Genomic DNA, 12330 nt, shown 5'->3' with positions numbered 1-12330 from the left:
CTCTCTGGTAGTCAGGGCTGCTGTGATGCTTTTCAGTTCAGAAAGGAAGGTGTCAGTGAGCTTGTTGTTCTGAACTGCATTGACGGAAAGCTCTGAGGTGGTGCTTGGATCTTTCTGCTGAGAATGGGATCTTGTGTGCTCGGTGATGTGCTAAGGAAGCAGTGCACTGTGAACTGCTGTTGTTTTCCTTTCTGCAGGAGCTAAGTGTGGCTCTATACCGGCATCTGCTTGGCCTTCAGGAGGGCAAAGGCAGCCCGGAGCAGCCTGCAGATGGGAGGGATCTGCACCTTCTGTGCTGTGACATTGATCCGGTGCTGATTGAGAGGGCTCAGCAGAGCAGCCCCTTCCCTAACTCCATATCCTTTGCCAACCTGGACATCATGGACTCCAACACCAGAGAGCCATTCCTCAGCTCCTACCTGAGCCGTTTTGGCCGCTCCACTTTTGACATCAGCTTTTGCATGTCTGTGACCATGTGGATCCACCTGAACCATGGGGACAGAGGCCTGGTGGAGTTCCTGGCCTTCCTGGCCTCTCTGTGCAGGTACCTGCTGATTGAACCCCAGCCCTGGAAGTGTTACCGAGCAGCTGCCCGCCGCCTGCGGAAGCTGGGCAGGAATGACTTCGATCACTTCCGATCTCTTGCCATCAAAGGGGATATGGCAGAGAGGATCACACAGATCTTAACAAGGGATTGCACCATGGAGCTGGTGTGCTGCTTTGGAAACACCAGCTGGGACAGAAGCCTCTTGCTTTTTAAATCCAATGGCTTACATCACGAGGGCGGGGAGACTTCAGAACAGCAGCAGTGACTGACAAAGGGCTTTGTGTGCTCCTGGGTTTGTAGGCAAGTTACAGAGTCAGATGCAGGAATTCCTGCATCCCTACTGGGGTCAGACCTTCACCTCCATAGGGAGTTTAAGCCAACTAATATCTGTGCATTGTTGTGTTTGTCTGACCCATCTTGTGGGTTCTGAGGTTGCTGTTCCTAGAAGGTGCATTTGAAATCCAAGCTACGTGTGATTTCTTTTTGTACCAAGAATGTTCCCTGCAAGAAGGGAGAACATGCCTTTTTGGTTTTGGCCACAGAGCCTTTCTAGGAAAGGGAAGGCAAAACCATTTCTACCGACTCATGTGATGCAGTTTGTTCTGCTTCTTGTCATGTTTTCTACATAGAAAGCTTAAGGGAAACACTCAGCCTGCTTTACCAGCCATGAGTAAGTTGGGTCATTGCAGAATGTGTCTGGCTGGGCACTGAAGCATGTAACAAAGTGAGAGCTCTTTGTAACAGTATCCTTAAAATAGAATAAAACTAATATAATTTTATCAGTAAACACTTTGTTTTTGTGATCATTTATTTATTTTTCCCCTTTTAAATCTGTTTTTTTTTCACAGTTTTCATAGACTCTTGTAGCTGAGTATATGTTTTCATTGCATTCTTAGGTCTAAGTGCCACTTTGGTAAGCCTGAAGTTTGAATGCTATCTCTGAGTAAGGTTAAAATATCCCAATATCTGGCTTGTTTCTCGTTGTTCAGTAAGATCTGGGAAGAAAAAGGGAAAAACAAGGAGTAAAATGTCTTAATTTAACTTCACTTTGCTTGATCTCCCTACTGGCTTTAGTTCCTTCCTGCTTAGTGGTTTTGCTGGCTTTTATAGTAAGCAGGAGTCACGCTTGCACGGTGCTGTTCAAACAGATGAACAGCTTGTATGAGTAGGCTGTGACACACAGAAATAGATAAGTGATGACTCCTCTGAAGCTCTGAGTTACGCAGCTCCCTTATTGTGCACTGAGGAAAGCCCAGGTGTGTGCCCAAAGGGAATCTCCTCCAGGAGGTGCTCTTGTCTAGCAGTTCTTGTGCATGGGCACTGTTTTAGTTTAGCAGTGATAGGAAATCAAAGAGTTTTGGTTTCATTTATAATGAGCTCGGATTAAAGAGTGAAGGGTTTGTGTGTGATCTGCTGGGCTGCCCTTGGACTTCTGGTTGAGGACCCATGGATAGATATGTGAGAGTGGAAAAAGAGTGCTTATGGGGGTGAGCTTCCTCTATCCTTGTGGGAAAGCAGAGCAAAACTTCATCCTGCGTTTTCTTGAGGGTTCACCCATCTCTCTCTTTCAGCTTATATATGAATCCCACTTATCTCTTTGATAATGAGGCACTTCTGACGTGGGCTGCAGTCTATGGGTGAGCTGCATTGACTCAGGGGTGGTTGAGCCACTGCTGTTCCCTGCACTGTGCAGCTGGTGGCACTGGAGTATCGTGCAGCCTGCAGCTGTTGGGTTGTGTCAACATTCCTTGCTGTCCTCTTTGAAATATGTAGAAAATAGACCTGGCCTATGTGTGTTGTAAAGGGGTGAGCAGGGTTTTCTGCCTTTCAGTTCTGCGTGGGAATTTGCACAGCTGTCTGAAAACCTTAATAAATTGTTGCTAGGAAGGTAAACAACCCAAAGAATTACAGGAGACCTTCCCTGCACCCATCTGGAATGACATTCCTCTTCAAAGCGAGCCTGTTTTATGTTCTTTCTGCACTGAGTGATAGATCAGTATCTGCCTGGGTGATCCCTTTGGTCTGCTCCTTGTTGAAAGTCTCTGTTTTCTTATTTCCTCATTTCTTTTTTGTTTTGCAGCCTTTACGTGCTGGCTGTGTGCAGACCTACAAACCAGCCCAGTGTGTATGTAACAGTATGGTGACTTCTTATCTGTCTCGAGTCTGGGCTTCTAAATTGCTAATATCAATACGTCCCACTGTCTCAGAGATGGCTCAGCTCCAAAACTACTCTGTTCAACTTTAGCACAGCAGTGTGTTTTGTTTCTCTTCCTTTGGATATTGCCACAAACTCTGCTTAAGTTGATGTCAACATAAATCCCTGCGTGGTTCTTGAGATACCAAGTAGAATGGAATGGAGTCAACCCTTTAGCAGACAGTTTTTAATAGTAATAATAATAATCTGCTTTCTTTTCAGCTCGCTGTTTTTGTTCTCCAGGAGGGTGTCATGAGATGAGACAGCTGGAAGCCCAGCTCCATGACACAGCAACAGAAGAAAGCCTGTGGATCTCTACTGCTGTGCTTATGTAAGGCTCTGGAGAATATTTCTCTTACACACTCTGTGCTCTCTGCATTTTGCAACGTAGTTAAGATGTATTCACAGGTCTCCTGGAGCCAGGATGTAAAGAAAGTAAAGGTGAGGGTTAAGACTGACACTTGTGCTCTATCTCACTGTGCAGAGCTGGGTGGTAATCGTTCTCTGTGCAGCTGGGGAAGCAGAGATATCCCTGCTTGTTTGAGGTTACCTTTGTAGAGCCCAGGGTGCTCTACAGGGATGGCAAAGTCAGTGCAAAAGCCTCTATGCTCATCTCTGCAATACAGGGATGGGGCTGCTGCTAAAACAAAGTGAGATGGGTGCGTGCTCACACTCTCTGCTGCCTGGTCCACTCAATTTGTGTCATGCTTTTCTCCTGCATGTTTGAAGGGTAGTAAGGAGATCCTGCTTGCTCCCTCCAACCCCATGGCTCCACAGTTGTCTGCAGGAGCCTACCTGGAGTTCCACCCCAGCAGCAAACTGGGAGTTCCCATGCGAGAGCCTCATTGAGTTCCCAGGCTCTGTGGTTTGTTGCTGGGCCCCATCAGACTTTGCCTCAGTTTTTCCATCCATGAAAGGAGTTTGGTATCCACCCACCAGCGTGGAGATTTCTGATGTGGAATACGGGCTGGATGTTTGCGCAGCACTTTTGAGGATGAAAAAAGGCCTGATGAGCTGAGCTGTATCATCAGCTGTGAGCTATGCCATTGTATGTAATGAGCGCTGCAGCCGCTTCAGATATTAATTAGGCGCTGTACCTTCAAAGCTTTCTGACTAATTAAGTCTCGCGCCACCGCTGTGTAGCAAGTTGTGTATAATTATCCTCCTTCCTTGGGTAGAAAAATCCAGACCAAATAGCTGGAGCTGAGCAGGTCACTATTAAAGTTGGGGCTGAGTTCCAGTTTCTGGGTGATTCTGCTGCGGCTTCCAGCCTTTGTAGGAAGTAAATTAAACTGAGTTGATGAGAAATCCCTTTCTTTTTTTTTTTTTTCCTATGAAATTAATCTCTTTAACTCTTCTGCTGAGGGGCAGTTCTGTGTCTTTTAGGGTCTTGTGCTGGATGAGAGCAAGGAATGCACTGAGTGGGGAAGAATGCAGCGTGCAAACATGGTGCAACAGCGGCTACTTTATCAGTTTAACAGCTGTCAGATCAAACAAGTGCTGTAAACACCTCTCTGCTGTCTGCTTCCATTCCTTCACCCGTACGTACTGACAGCCACGCAGACACTACTTGTTGTCCATTCTAAATGGCAGCGGGGTTTATAAATGGTCTCATTCCACTTTCTTCATAATGGATGAGCAGCCGGGAGTGGAGGAATCAAGCTTAGGAACTGAGAGTTGGCAGCAGCGTGTCTGCTCCCATAAGCAGCTTCCTCTAGCTGGAAACCCAGCAGCTTGCCACTACAAGCTTGTATGTAGAAGCTGCAAGTTTTCGGATTTCCTTTGCTCAGCTGAGGGCACGTTTGTTCTTGTTCTTCCTGGAACTTTGCAGCCTGTGAATTAAAGGAGAAAAGTGAGAGGTGTCAGCCCTGTGAAGTATTGGAGTCTGTTCCTGGCACGCTGCAGACCTGAGAGAAGAGCAGCTATGGCCCAAACACGTGATGCCTGTTCTCTACCAGGTGTGAGCCAGTCCTCCTGCAGAGTTCTGGTTTGCCAGGTTAGCTGGTGGTGTGAAGAACCCCTTCCTCAGTGCTGGGGGGGCTTATAGGATAGGGCTTCCCTTGTCTTCACTCTGGACTTGTGCTGAAGGCCATCCTGTTTGGCTAAGTAGCAAATGAGAGCACTTGGTATTGGCATTACAAGCAGAAGCCTTGCCATCACATCTTGTCAGCTAACACCTGATTTTCTTGGTGTCCTTTTTACTGTACACTTGGGTCAGCCACTGCTCTCAGAGTCCAAAGGGGTCTCCAGTTTGGAAAAGAAAGTTGGGGTCATGGTCTGGGCTCAGGATCTGCTTGTAACCCTTTGACAAGACTGGGGGGTGCTCAGGTCTCAAAGAACTTGGTTGTAGGGTGGAAAATGTGGGTTCCTTTCTGAGCCTTGGCCCCAGCTGCCCATGGGACTGGGGCAAGCAGCTGCTGTCCTCAGACTGCTCATCTTGTGCTCTTTTATTCCCAGGGAGGGATAACCTGATGTGTTAAGCCCTTGAGCTCAGTGAATACAAAGTGATGTGCAGACCTGAGTTGACCAGCGAATCCAAGTTGGGTCGGTTGTAGATCAGGCTTACCAAATGCATGTTATCAGCTGCTTGGGCTTTTGTTCTCACTTGCAACAAAGCCACTAAATCCACGGGCCTTTAGCAGGGCACAGTGATTCTGGGCAGGTTTTGTTTTGAGGGACGATGCTTTCAGAGCAGTGAAGCTCTCTGTACTTCTGTGAAACAAGGGTCTTACTCGTCCTTCTAAGAGCATTCTGATCTTCATTTAAAGTGCAATTGATTAAACTCCCTTCATCTAAGTCATATACAGCAGGCCAAAGACTGGGCATGGCACTGCAGATCCTCTGCCCTGTTTCCTTCTGCGTAATGCTTTGTGATGCCAGATTATGTCACTCCATTTTATTGTGGTGGTAGCAGTTTCTGCACCTTCCGCATGACTGACGGGGATTTAGTTAGAGCTGCATTTGAAGGTGGTGTCCCTCCTTGGCCTTCTCAGTTCCCCTCCACCCATGGGGTCAGCCCAGACTCTGAAATGTGTGGAAGCTGCTGAAATGCAGCTTTGTTCCCCCAGCAGCTGAAATCCAGGAGCAGTCATGCTGCAACAGGCCTGCCCTGCTGTCAGAGAACAATCTGTTGGGGTGACACATCAAAAGCCAAGGGCAGCTCCGTGATGCTCACGCGGAGATCAAAAGGGAGAAGCAGGGCGGCTCCTCTCCTGGCTGGCCCTTGGAGGCTGCTCGGCTCTTTCTGTGTCCCTTTAATCTCCTTTACCTCCTCAAAGATCCCTGTTTCAGGCATGGGAGATGGTGGTGGGAAAGTGAAGTGGCACTTCTGTGAGTGGCTGGTGCAAGGGGAGGGATGCTTGGTTGCACACTGAGAATTTCCTTCTCCTCCTTGGGGAAAGCATAAGGGAGAGGGAAGGCTTTCATAAACCCTTCTGATAGATGCATTATCTTATATGTGTATACAGAGGTGTATGAGAGCTGGGCCCTCTGTTTGGGGTCTGGAGTCCATCACTCCCCCTTTACACCCCCTGCATAGAGACCCTCAGTCCCCTCCTGCTGCATTGCAATGGAGCCTATTTGTTGCTGGTGCTGTGGAAGCAAGTGGATTAGCAGGGCACTGTGTGAAAGTAGCCAGAGCTTTTCAGGAATGTGCGTGGTGGCGGCTATTATCCAGGGCTCTTCAGTCTCCTGGGACTGATTTGCTGTGTTCTGGACATTCCCAGTGCTGACTCCTCTTGTCTGGGGTGGCCAAGTAGGGCAGATGCTGAATTATTTATTGCCCTCCAGCCCCTAAAGGGAGGCCCGCAGTGCATTCCTGACTGACTCAGATTGAATTTTAACTCTACCTTTTTATTAACCTTTACTTAAGAAGGTGCTGCTTAGTCTTCTCCTCAAATACCAGCAATTGCTAAACAGGACAAATACCTCAGAAGAGATCTGCTTTTTATTTTGTTTGCCCTCGATAACATGTGATCCCATTGCAGATCACCTCTGAGGCTGACCTTGTCTTTGGATCAGGGCTGTCACATTGAGCTGTGAAAACCCCTTTCCTGCCTCACCTGGAGCAATCTCTGCTTCTCAGGACGTTCTGTGGGGCTTTCCAAAGTGGTGTGGCCGCTTCTGTGACACTTTGCACAGTGCTCAGGGTCAGCCTTGCCTTCATGGAGAAGCCACTTGAGAGCAGAGGGTGGAAATGTGCAATAATAAAGCATTTGGTTTCGAGTGGGAAAGATGCTGTCTGAAGGGCTGCGGCTCAGTGGAAGGAAGCAGGGAGCTCGCAGAGGTGTCACTGCTTTGGAGATGGGGGGGAGGAAAGGAGAGAAAATGCAGAGGATACTCGGGAATGGGGTCGGGTGCTCCTGGGGCACCTCCTGGGCTCTGCATGGGGAGCAATGTGAAGGAAGAGCAGCCTGTGTCAGGCCTTTCTCTCCCCGCAGCCAGTTTCCCAGGTGAGCAGTCGGTGTCCCAAACATTGATCTTTGCCTTGGGGGGGAGGTGGGGAGGAGGAAAGCTGCTCTGCTCCTCCGTGTTCTCTCTTGATCTGCATTTCTAGCTGGTGCTGTCACCAGCAAACCCGCTTTGCTCCTTGCCAGGGCTGCAGGTCCTGGCTGGTCGCTGCCCTGTTCTCTTGCATGGATGTGTCTGCGTTTTTCCAAAGACCAGCTTCATCTGGTTCGTGTGAAGTGCTGACTTCAGGCATTGCACAGAGCATGACTCAGAAGGGCAGAGGTTTGGGGAAAGGGAGGAAAGTCTTTTTAAGGAGTTGCGAGCTGAAAGGTGCTGCAAAGAGCTTTGGTAGAGGTAGCCTGGTTCTCTTCCAGCTTCAAAAGGAAGAGTGCTGAGGATTTACAAAGAGCTGGCACAACTGCAAGGCAAAAAGAATGCTTTATTGAGTGTGTAAATGCTCGTAAAGCCAGGAGTAAAGCTGTTAATGCTGTGGGTGTGTGTGTAGAGATAGGGAGAAGAAGCTGCATACCAGGAGTCTTCATGGGGGGGATTACTGAGGGCCTTGTGTTCCAGGGGAGTGGGTTGGTGATGGGTCCAGAGCAGCTGGTTGGGGCAGAACCTGGTTACCATTCCCTACTCTGACTGCTGAGCCCAGGGTAGGTGAGTGCTGAGCCCAGCAGCACTGCTGTAATGTCACACAAAGGTGGGTTTGCAGACCACAGAGCAGAGATGCTCAACTCCAGGTCATGTAGAGGGAGACCACAGAGAGAGGCTCATCCTGATTCCTCTCCCTTCGATATGTGGATGCCATGTAGCAGAAGTACAAGCTGGCTGTGTGATAAGTCAGAACAACTCCTTTTTTTCCCCCCAGCATAGGAACTGCTTTGCATGTGCACCTGCTGTGGGGCAGAGGCACCTGCCCTGTGGTTGCATGATGGCAGAACAGGGATGGGGGGCAGTGGGGATGGCAGGAGCAGGTTGATCTGTGCCCAGGGCTGGGGGGGTTGGGGAAAGGAAAGGAGCAGCAGATGAATGGAGAGAATCCCCTCACTTCCCTCCCTTTGGCATTTCTTTGCCAAGATGCTCGCCAGACGATTTGCTGATGTGGGGAGCTTTGAAGCCTCTGATGTTTGCCTTCTGTGCAAAAACCCAATGAAAGTAGGTTGGAGCCGTCTGCCCTGTTTGTGAGCAGTTCCCTCCCCACGGCGATGGACGCCGTCAGATCAGAGCTCAGCAAATGCATCAAGGGGAGCGCCAGGTGGGGCCGGCAGCCTTCACCCTGCTGCAAACAATGCTGACAGAGCCCTGCAGGGCTGGGTGGCCCAGCCTGGGATTGTCCTTTCCCAGCCAGGTGGAAAGAGAAGCCTGAGCTGTGTTTCCTGAGGTTCCCCAGCCCAGGGGCTGTCTGCCTGCCGTGGTTGCTCTCCTGGTTTCAGAGCAGTGTTTGCATGGATGGGGAACATAGATGGGGAACATAAATGTGTGTGTGTGGGGACTCCTTGCTCTTAAGCATCCCTACCTATGTCTGTCACCACTGTTTTAGGAGTGCCAAAGTCACTCCTGGCCTTTCTGTTCCTGCTTTATGTGGCTATCTAGAGTATTTGGCTAATGCTGCATACCAATACGATCCTGTGAAGTCAGGGATGCTCTCCCCAGTGTCTGAAAACTGCAGACAAATTCAGCTTTTAAACTCCAGAGTAAAGAGAGAAGACCCCTATGGGCTTTATGTCCTCCCTCCCTTCCAAGCAGTGACTGGTAAGCAGGTTTTGCAGTGGAAATCAGTGTTTCTATAGCAGCTTCTGTGAAGCATTTTGCTTCTCTGAGTTGCTCTCTGCTGGATGTTCCTGAGAAACAAGAGGACGGCGAGAGCATTAGGTGAGCACAGACACAGCTGGGTGGGATCTGTAAGTGATCCAAGGCTGTGTCAAAACATCCCCACCCCATTCCTTGCATGGCTGGGATGGTTTGCAAAAAGCTCCGACTTCTCACTAAATGGTGGAGAAGTTGGCACAGAAGCAGCTCTCAGAGGGGCCTATTGCAGCTCTATGAGCTCTGCAGGGAGCCAGGCCTGCTGTGCTGCTGTAGTCAAGGCTCACTGAGATTTCTGAGTTACTTCTTACTCTACTTAAAGTCTCAACAAAGACTGAGAAGCTCTGAGCAAGTTTGAAGTTCACGGTTCTGGTTTTTCTATTAATCTTCAGTCCTCCCAAGTGCTGAATCCTCTTCCTCGGTCCCATTGGGATCCTTCAGGACCTCGTGAAGCGGAGGCTTCTTCTCCAGGTCCTCTTGGCATCACTGCCCTAAATAATAACGTGTTGTATAATCTGCAGAGCACGCTCCAGATACAAATGTGGGCGAATCCTCCGAGGAGAACTGAATTCAGTGCTCAGGTTAGAACATGTCCCATAGGTGTTTGTTGTGAGTGTGAGCTGGCTGTCCGGGAAGCTGCCAGGTGGGCATGGATGGAAGCTTCTTCTCCATCAGAAATGGGACTGCACAGCACCCTGGTGGGCTCAGAATTAGATGGAGAAAGCACCAGGGCACTGGGTATGGCCACAACCTGATGGAGCCCATAGAGCATTGGGACACTGCTCTCAGACATAGGGTTTGATTTAATGCTTTATAGGCCCAGGGGCTGGATTCAGTGATCTCCTTGTTCCCTTCCTACTCAGTGTGTTCTACCATTTGTTTTCTGTTGCTTGTGGTGTCATTTAGCCCTGCTGCATTTAACCTGTATGTGGAAGCAAACAGATCACATTGGGTACTTTTGGGTGCTCTGAAAGAGCTGGAAACCAGAACCCAGGTGCTCTCTGTTCCCTTGAGGTGTCAACCCTTCTCTGCACGTTGGTTGGGGCAGCTCGAGGAAGCACGTGTTTGCTGGGGGGCTGAAGCAATGGGCTGGGAAGGGTCCTGGTGTTGAACTGGGACACAACCAGGGTGGGAATGTTTGAAGTGAGGAGGTTTGGTGCACTCTCGGAGTCAATTTTGGTGCTGTAGAGTGAAGGAAAGCTGGACATGTAAAGAACAAGGAGCAGGGCAGCGTGCAGACAGGTTTGGCAATGCTGAAAAATGATCCGGGTGCATTTTCATGAGCAAAACTCCAACCTGGTGTCACCTTTGCAGGAGGAGGATTCTGGATCCTGAGCAAGCCCAGCAGAGGGACCCTCCATGCAAGAGGGGCTGCCTGGCCCTGCACATCTCAACCCCCTCCTGGTGTTCCCAGCCCTGTTTGCTTCCTGCGTCAGAGCTGCAGGTGAGTCACAGCTGGGATTCCTCAGCTCTGAAGTGGTTCCTTATCCTTTCCCCCCCCTCCTTTTCTCCTCCCCAGGTGCTGAGTATTTTTTTTTTATTCCAAAGCCTTGAATTGAAGGGTGTGTCTATGAAATCTCACAAACACACACAGGCCCCGGCAGGAATAGGTGAGCACAGTTCCCATTATGTTATGAATACCTGGCTGATTGCCACGGGGATGGTGCCAGGCTGAGCAGCCAATCTCCAGCACCAAGACCTGCTGAGCTCTGGGGTTTTGCTCCTCTCTCTAAGTCACTGCTTTGCAGAGATGGACAGTTTTAATCTCTTCTCAGCAACAGCCATGTTTTTCTACTTGCTTGGCCTGATGTGATATCCCAGTTCCCACGGTTCACTTCTTCCCAGGCTAATGTACAGGTAGGGGTGGAGAGTTGAGCAGGCAGCTCCGGACTGCCCGTCCTTCTGTGTGACTCATCTCGGCCAATGTGCAATCTCAAATACTTTCTGTTACCCTGCCCTACACACTGGGCACTGCCCCAGCTCACCATGGCCCCTCCGTGCCTCAATCTGCTGCAGCTCAATCTGATGCATCAGGATTGGAGGCTGCTATGCAATGTATTGCATTGCAGACATCTGTTGGGCTGGGAGGGAGCACAGCTGGGTGGTCAGGGCCCAGACTGCCAGCATTGACCAAGGGTGAATGTTTGCTGTTTGTGTAACTCCTTGTGCTGCTCAGATCCCCCCATGAGCACTCGAGTGTTTCTGATGAGGCTTTTGAGGGGTATTGAGGTGTTTGAATGCTTAAAGTTAGTAGAGAAGGGGCAGTAGCTGGGACTTTGCATGACCTCCCAGGCAGATTCAAAACTGAGCCCCAGACGCAGGCTCTGGTTGCTGATGTCTGCAGAGTCCCACGGGAGCTGGTCTTCCTGCTGGTAGTGCCTGCCTGCCCAGCTGAGCCACCAGAGCAAGTTTGCAGTTGGGCTCCTTGTCTGAAAGCTGTCTTAAAGAGCTGGCTGCCATTTGTGCTTGCAGTATGTGAATGCTGGTACAAACAGCGCCTGGTCTGAGCTGCAAAGCTTTGAGTTGTCTTTTTTGCGTCCTCAGCTTTGGGCAGAGTTTCTGCTTCTCCCAGTGCCTTTTTGCTCTGGGTTCCCATAGGTTTTCACTGCCAGCAGGTGATGATGTTGCTCTGTTAATGGTGTGTGCATGCGGTGGGTCAGGAGGTGCTGGGAAATGAGCAGTGCTATCATTTGGATTTGTACCTTCCAGAGAACAAAATGTTGCCCTCTCCCACATGCTGACCCCCACCCTCTCTGCCCCCATATTAGAGCTCTGTCCTCCTGTAGGGCTGCACAGGGGCAAACACCAAATAGCCAACCCAGTTTCCATTTTGTTTCAGGTAAGGCTTCTTCCAGACCCATGACAGCCTTGTGGACACGCAGGTATTTGGGTGGGGAGTGCATTGAAGCAGCAGCTGCTGTGAGTCCCTGGCATGCCTGGAGGTGGAGGCGTGGGACCTATTGGCACTCCCACCCCATAAGCCCAAGGGCAGTGAGCTGACACAACTCTCCTGGAATCTGTCCCACTCTAACCAGGATTGTTGGCAGGCAGGTACCGAATCTTGGCAGCACAACAAGAGAACTCTGGTTTCTCTGAAATTCCTGGGCTCGTTTGGTCAGGGTGCTGGCATGCAGAGCCAAGGCAGAGTTGGCACGTGTATGGCTGCAGCAGAGCAGTAGGGCCTGGAGATGGACTGAGGGCTGGCAGCTCAGGGTCTTTCCTGTATCCCTCCCAGCTGGTAGCAGCTTTAGGTCTGGATGGGGTTTTTAAATGTACTTAATTTTGTCACTAATCTGTAAGTGGTGGTCCAAATTTGTCCTTTGTTTCTCCT

At 49.9% G+C, this 12330-nt stretch overlaps 1 protein-coding gene across 2 annotated transcripts in view; it reads left to right on the top strand.

The window, feature by feature from the left end:
- Positions 1-12330, top strand: part of LOC107325788 (RNA 5'-monophosphate methyltransferase) — a 31897-nt gene that overhangs the window by 2197 nt on the left and 17370 nt on the right. The window contains exons 2-5 of one of the 2 annotated variants that reach the window (XR_014941416.1): positions 2964-3072; positions 3150-3182; positions 10314-10443; positions 10548-10609. Coding sequence is in view for 1 of the 2 variants with exons in the window: in XM_015886945.3 (XP_015742431.2) it covers positions 198-812 (615 nt within the window). In the remaining variant the exon portion in view is untranslated. Of the gene's footprint in view, positions 1-197; positions 1335-2963; positions 3073-3149; positions 3183-10313; positions 10444-10547; positions 10610-12330 lie in introns of those variants that run through there. The other variant, XM_015886945.3, reaches the window with a different exon arrangement.

The sequence above is a fragment of the Coturnix japonica genome, unplaced genomic scaffold (assembly GCF_054131305.1).
Source record: "Coturnix japonica strain WE unplaced genomic scaffold, WE-NBRP24 Scf080, whole genome shotgun sequence".
Lineage (NCBI taxonomy): Eukaryota > Metazoa > Chordata > Aves > Galliformes > Phasianidae > Coturnix > Coturnix japonica.
Note: the sequence above shows the minus strand (reverse complement) of the source record. Positions and strands in the feature narration are given on the sequence as shown.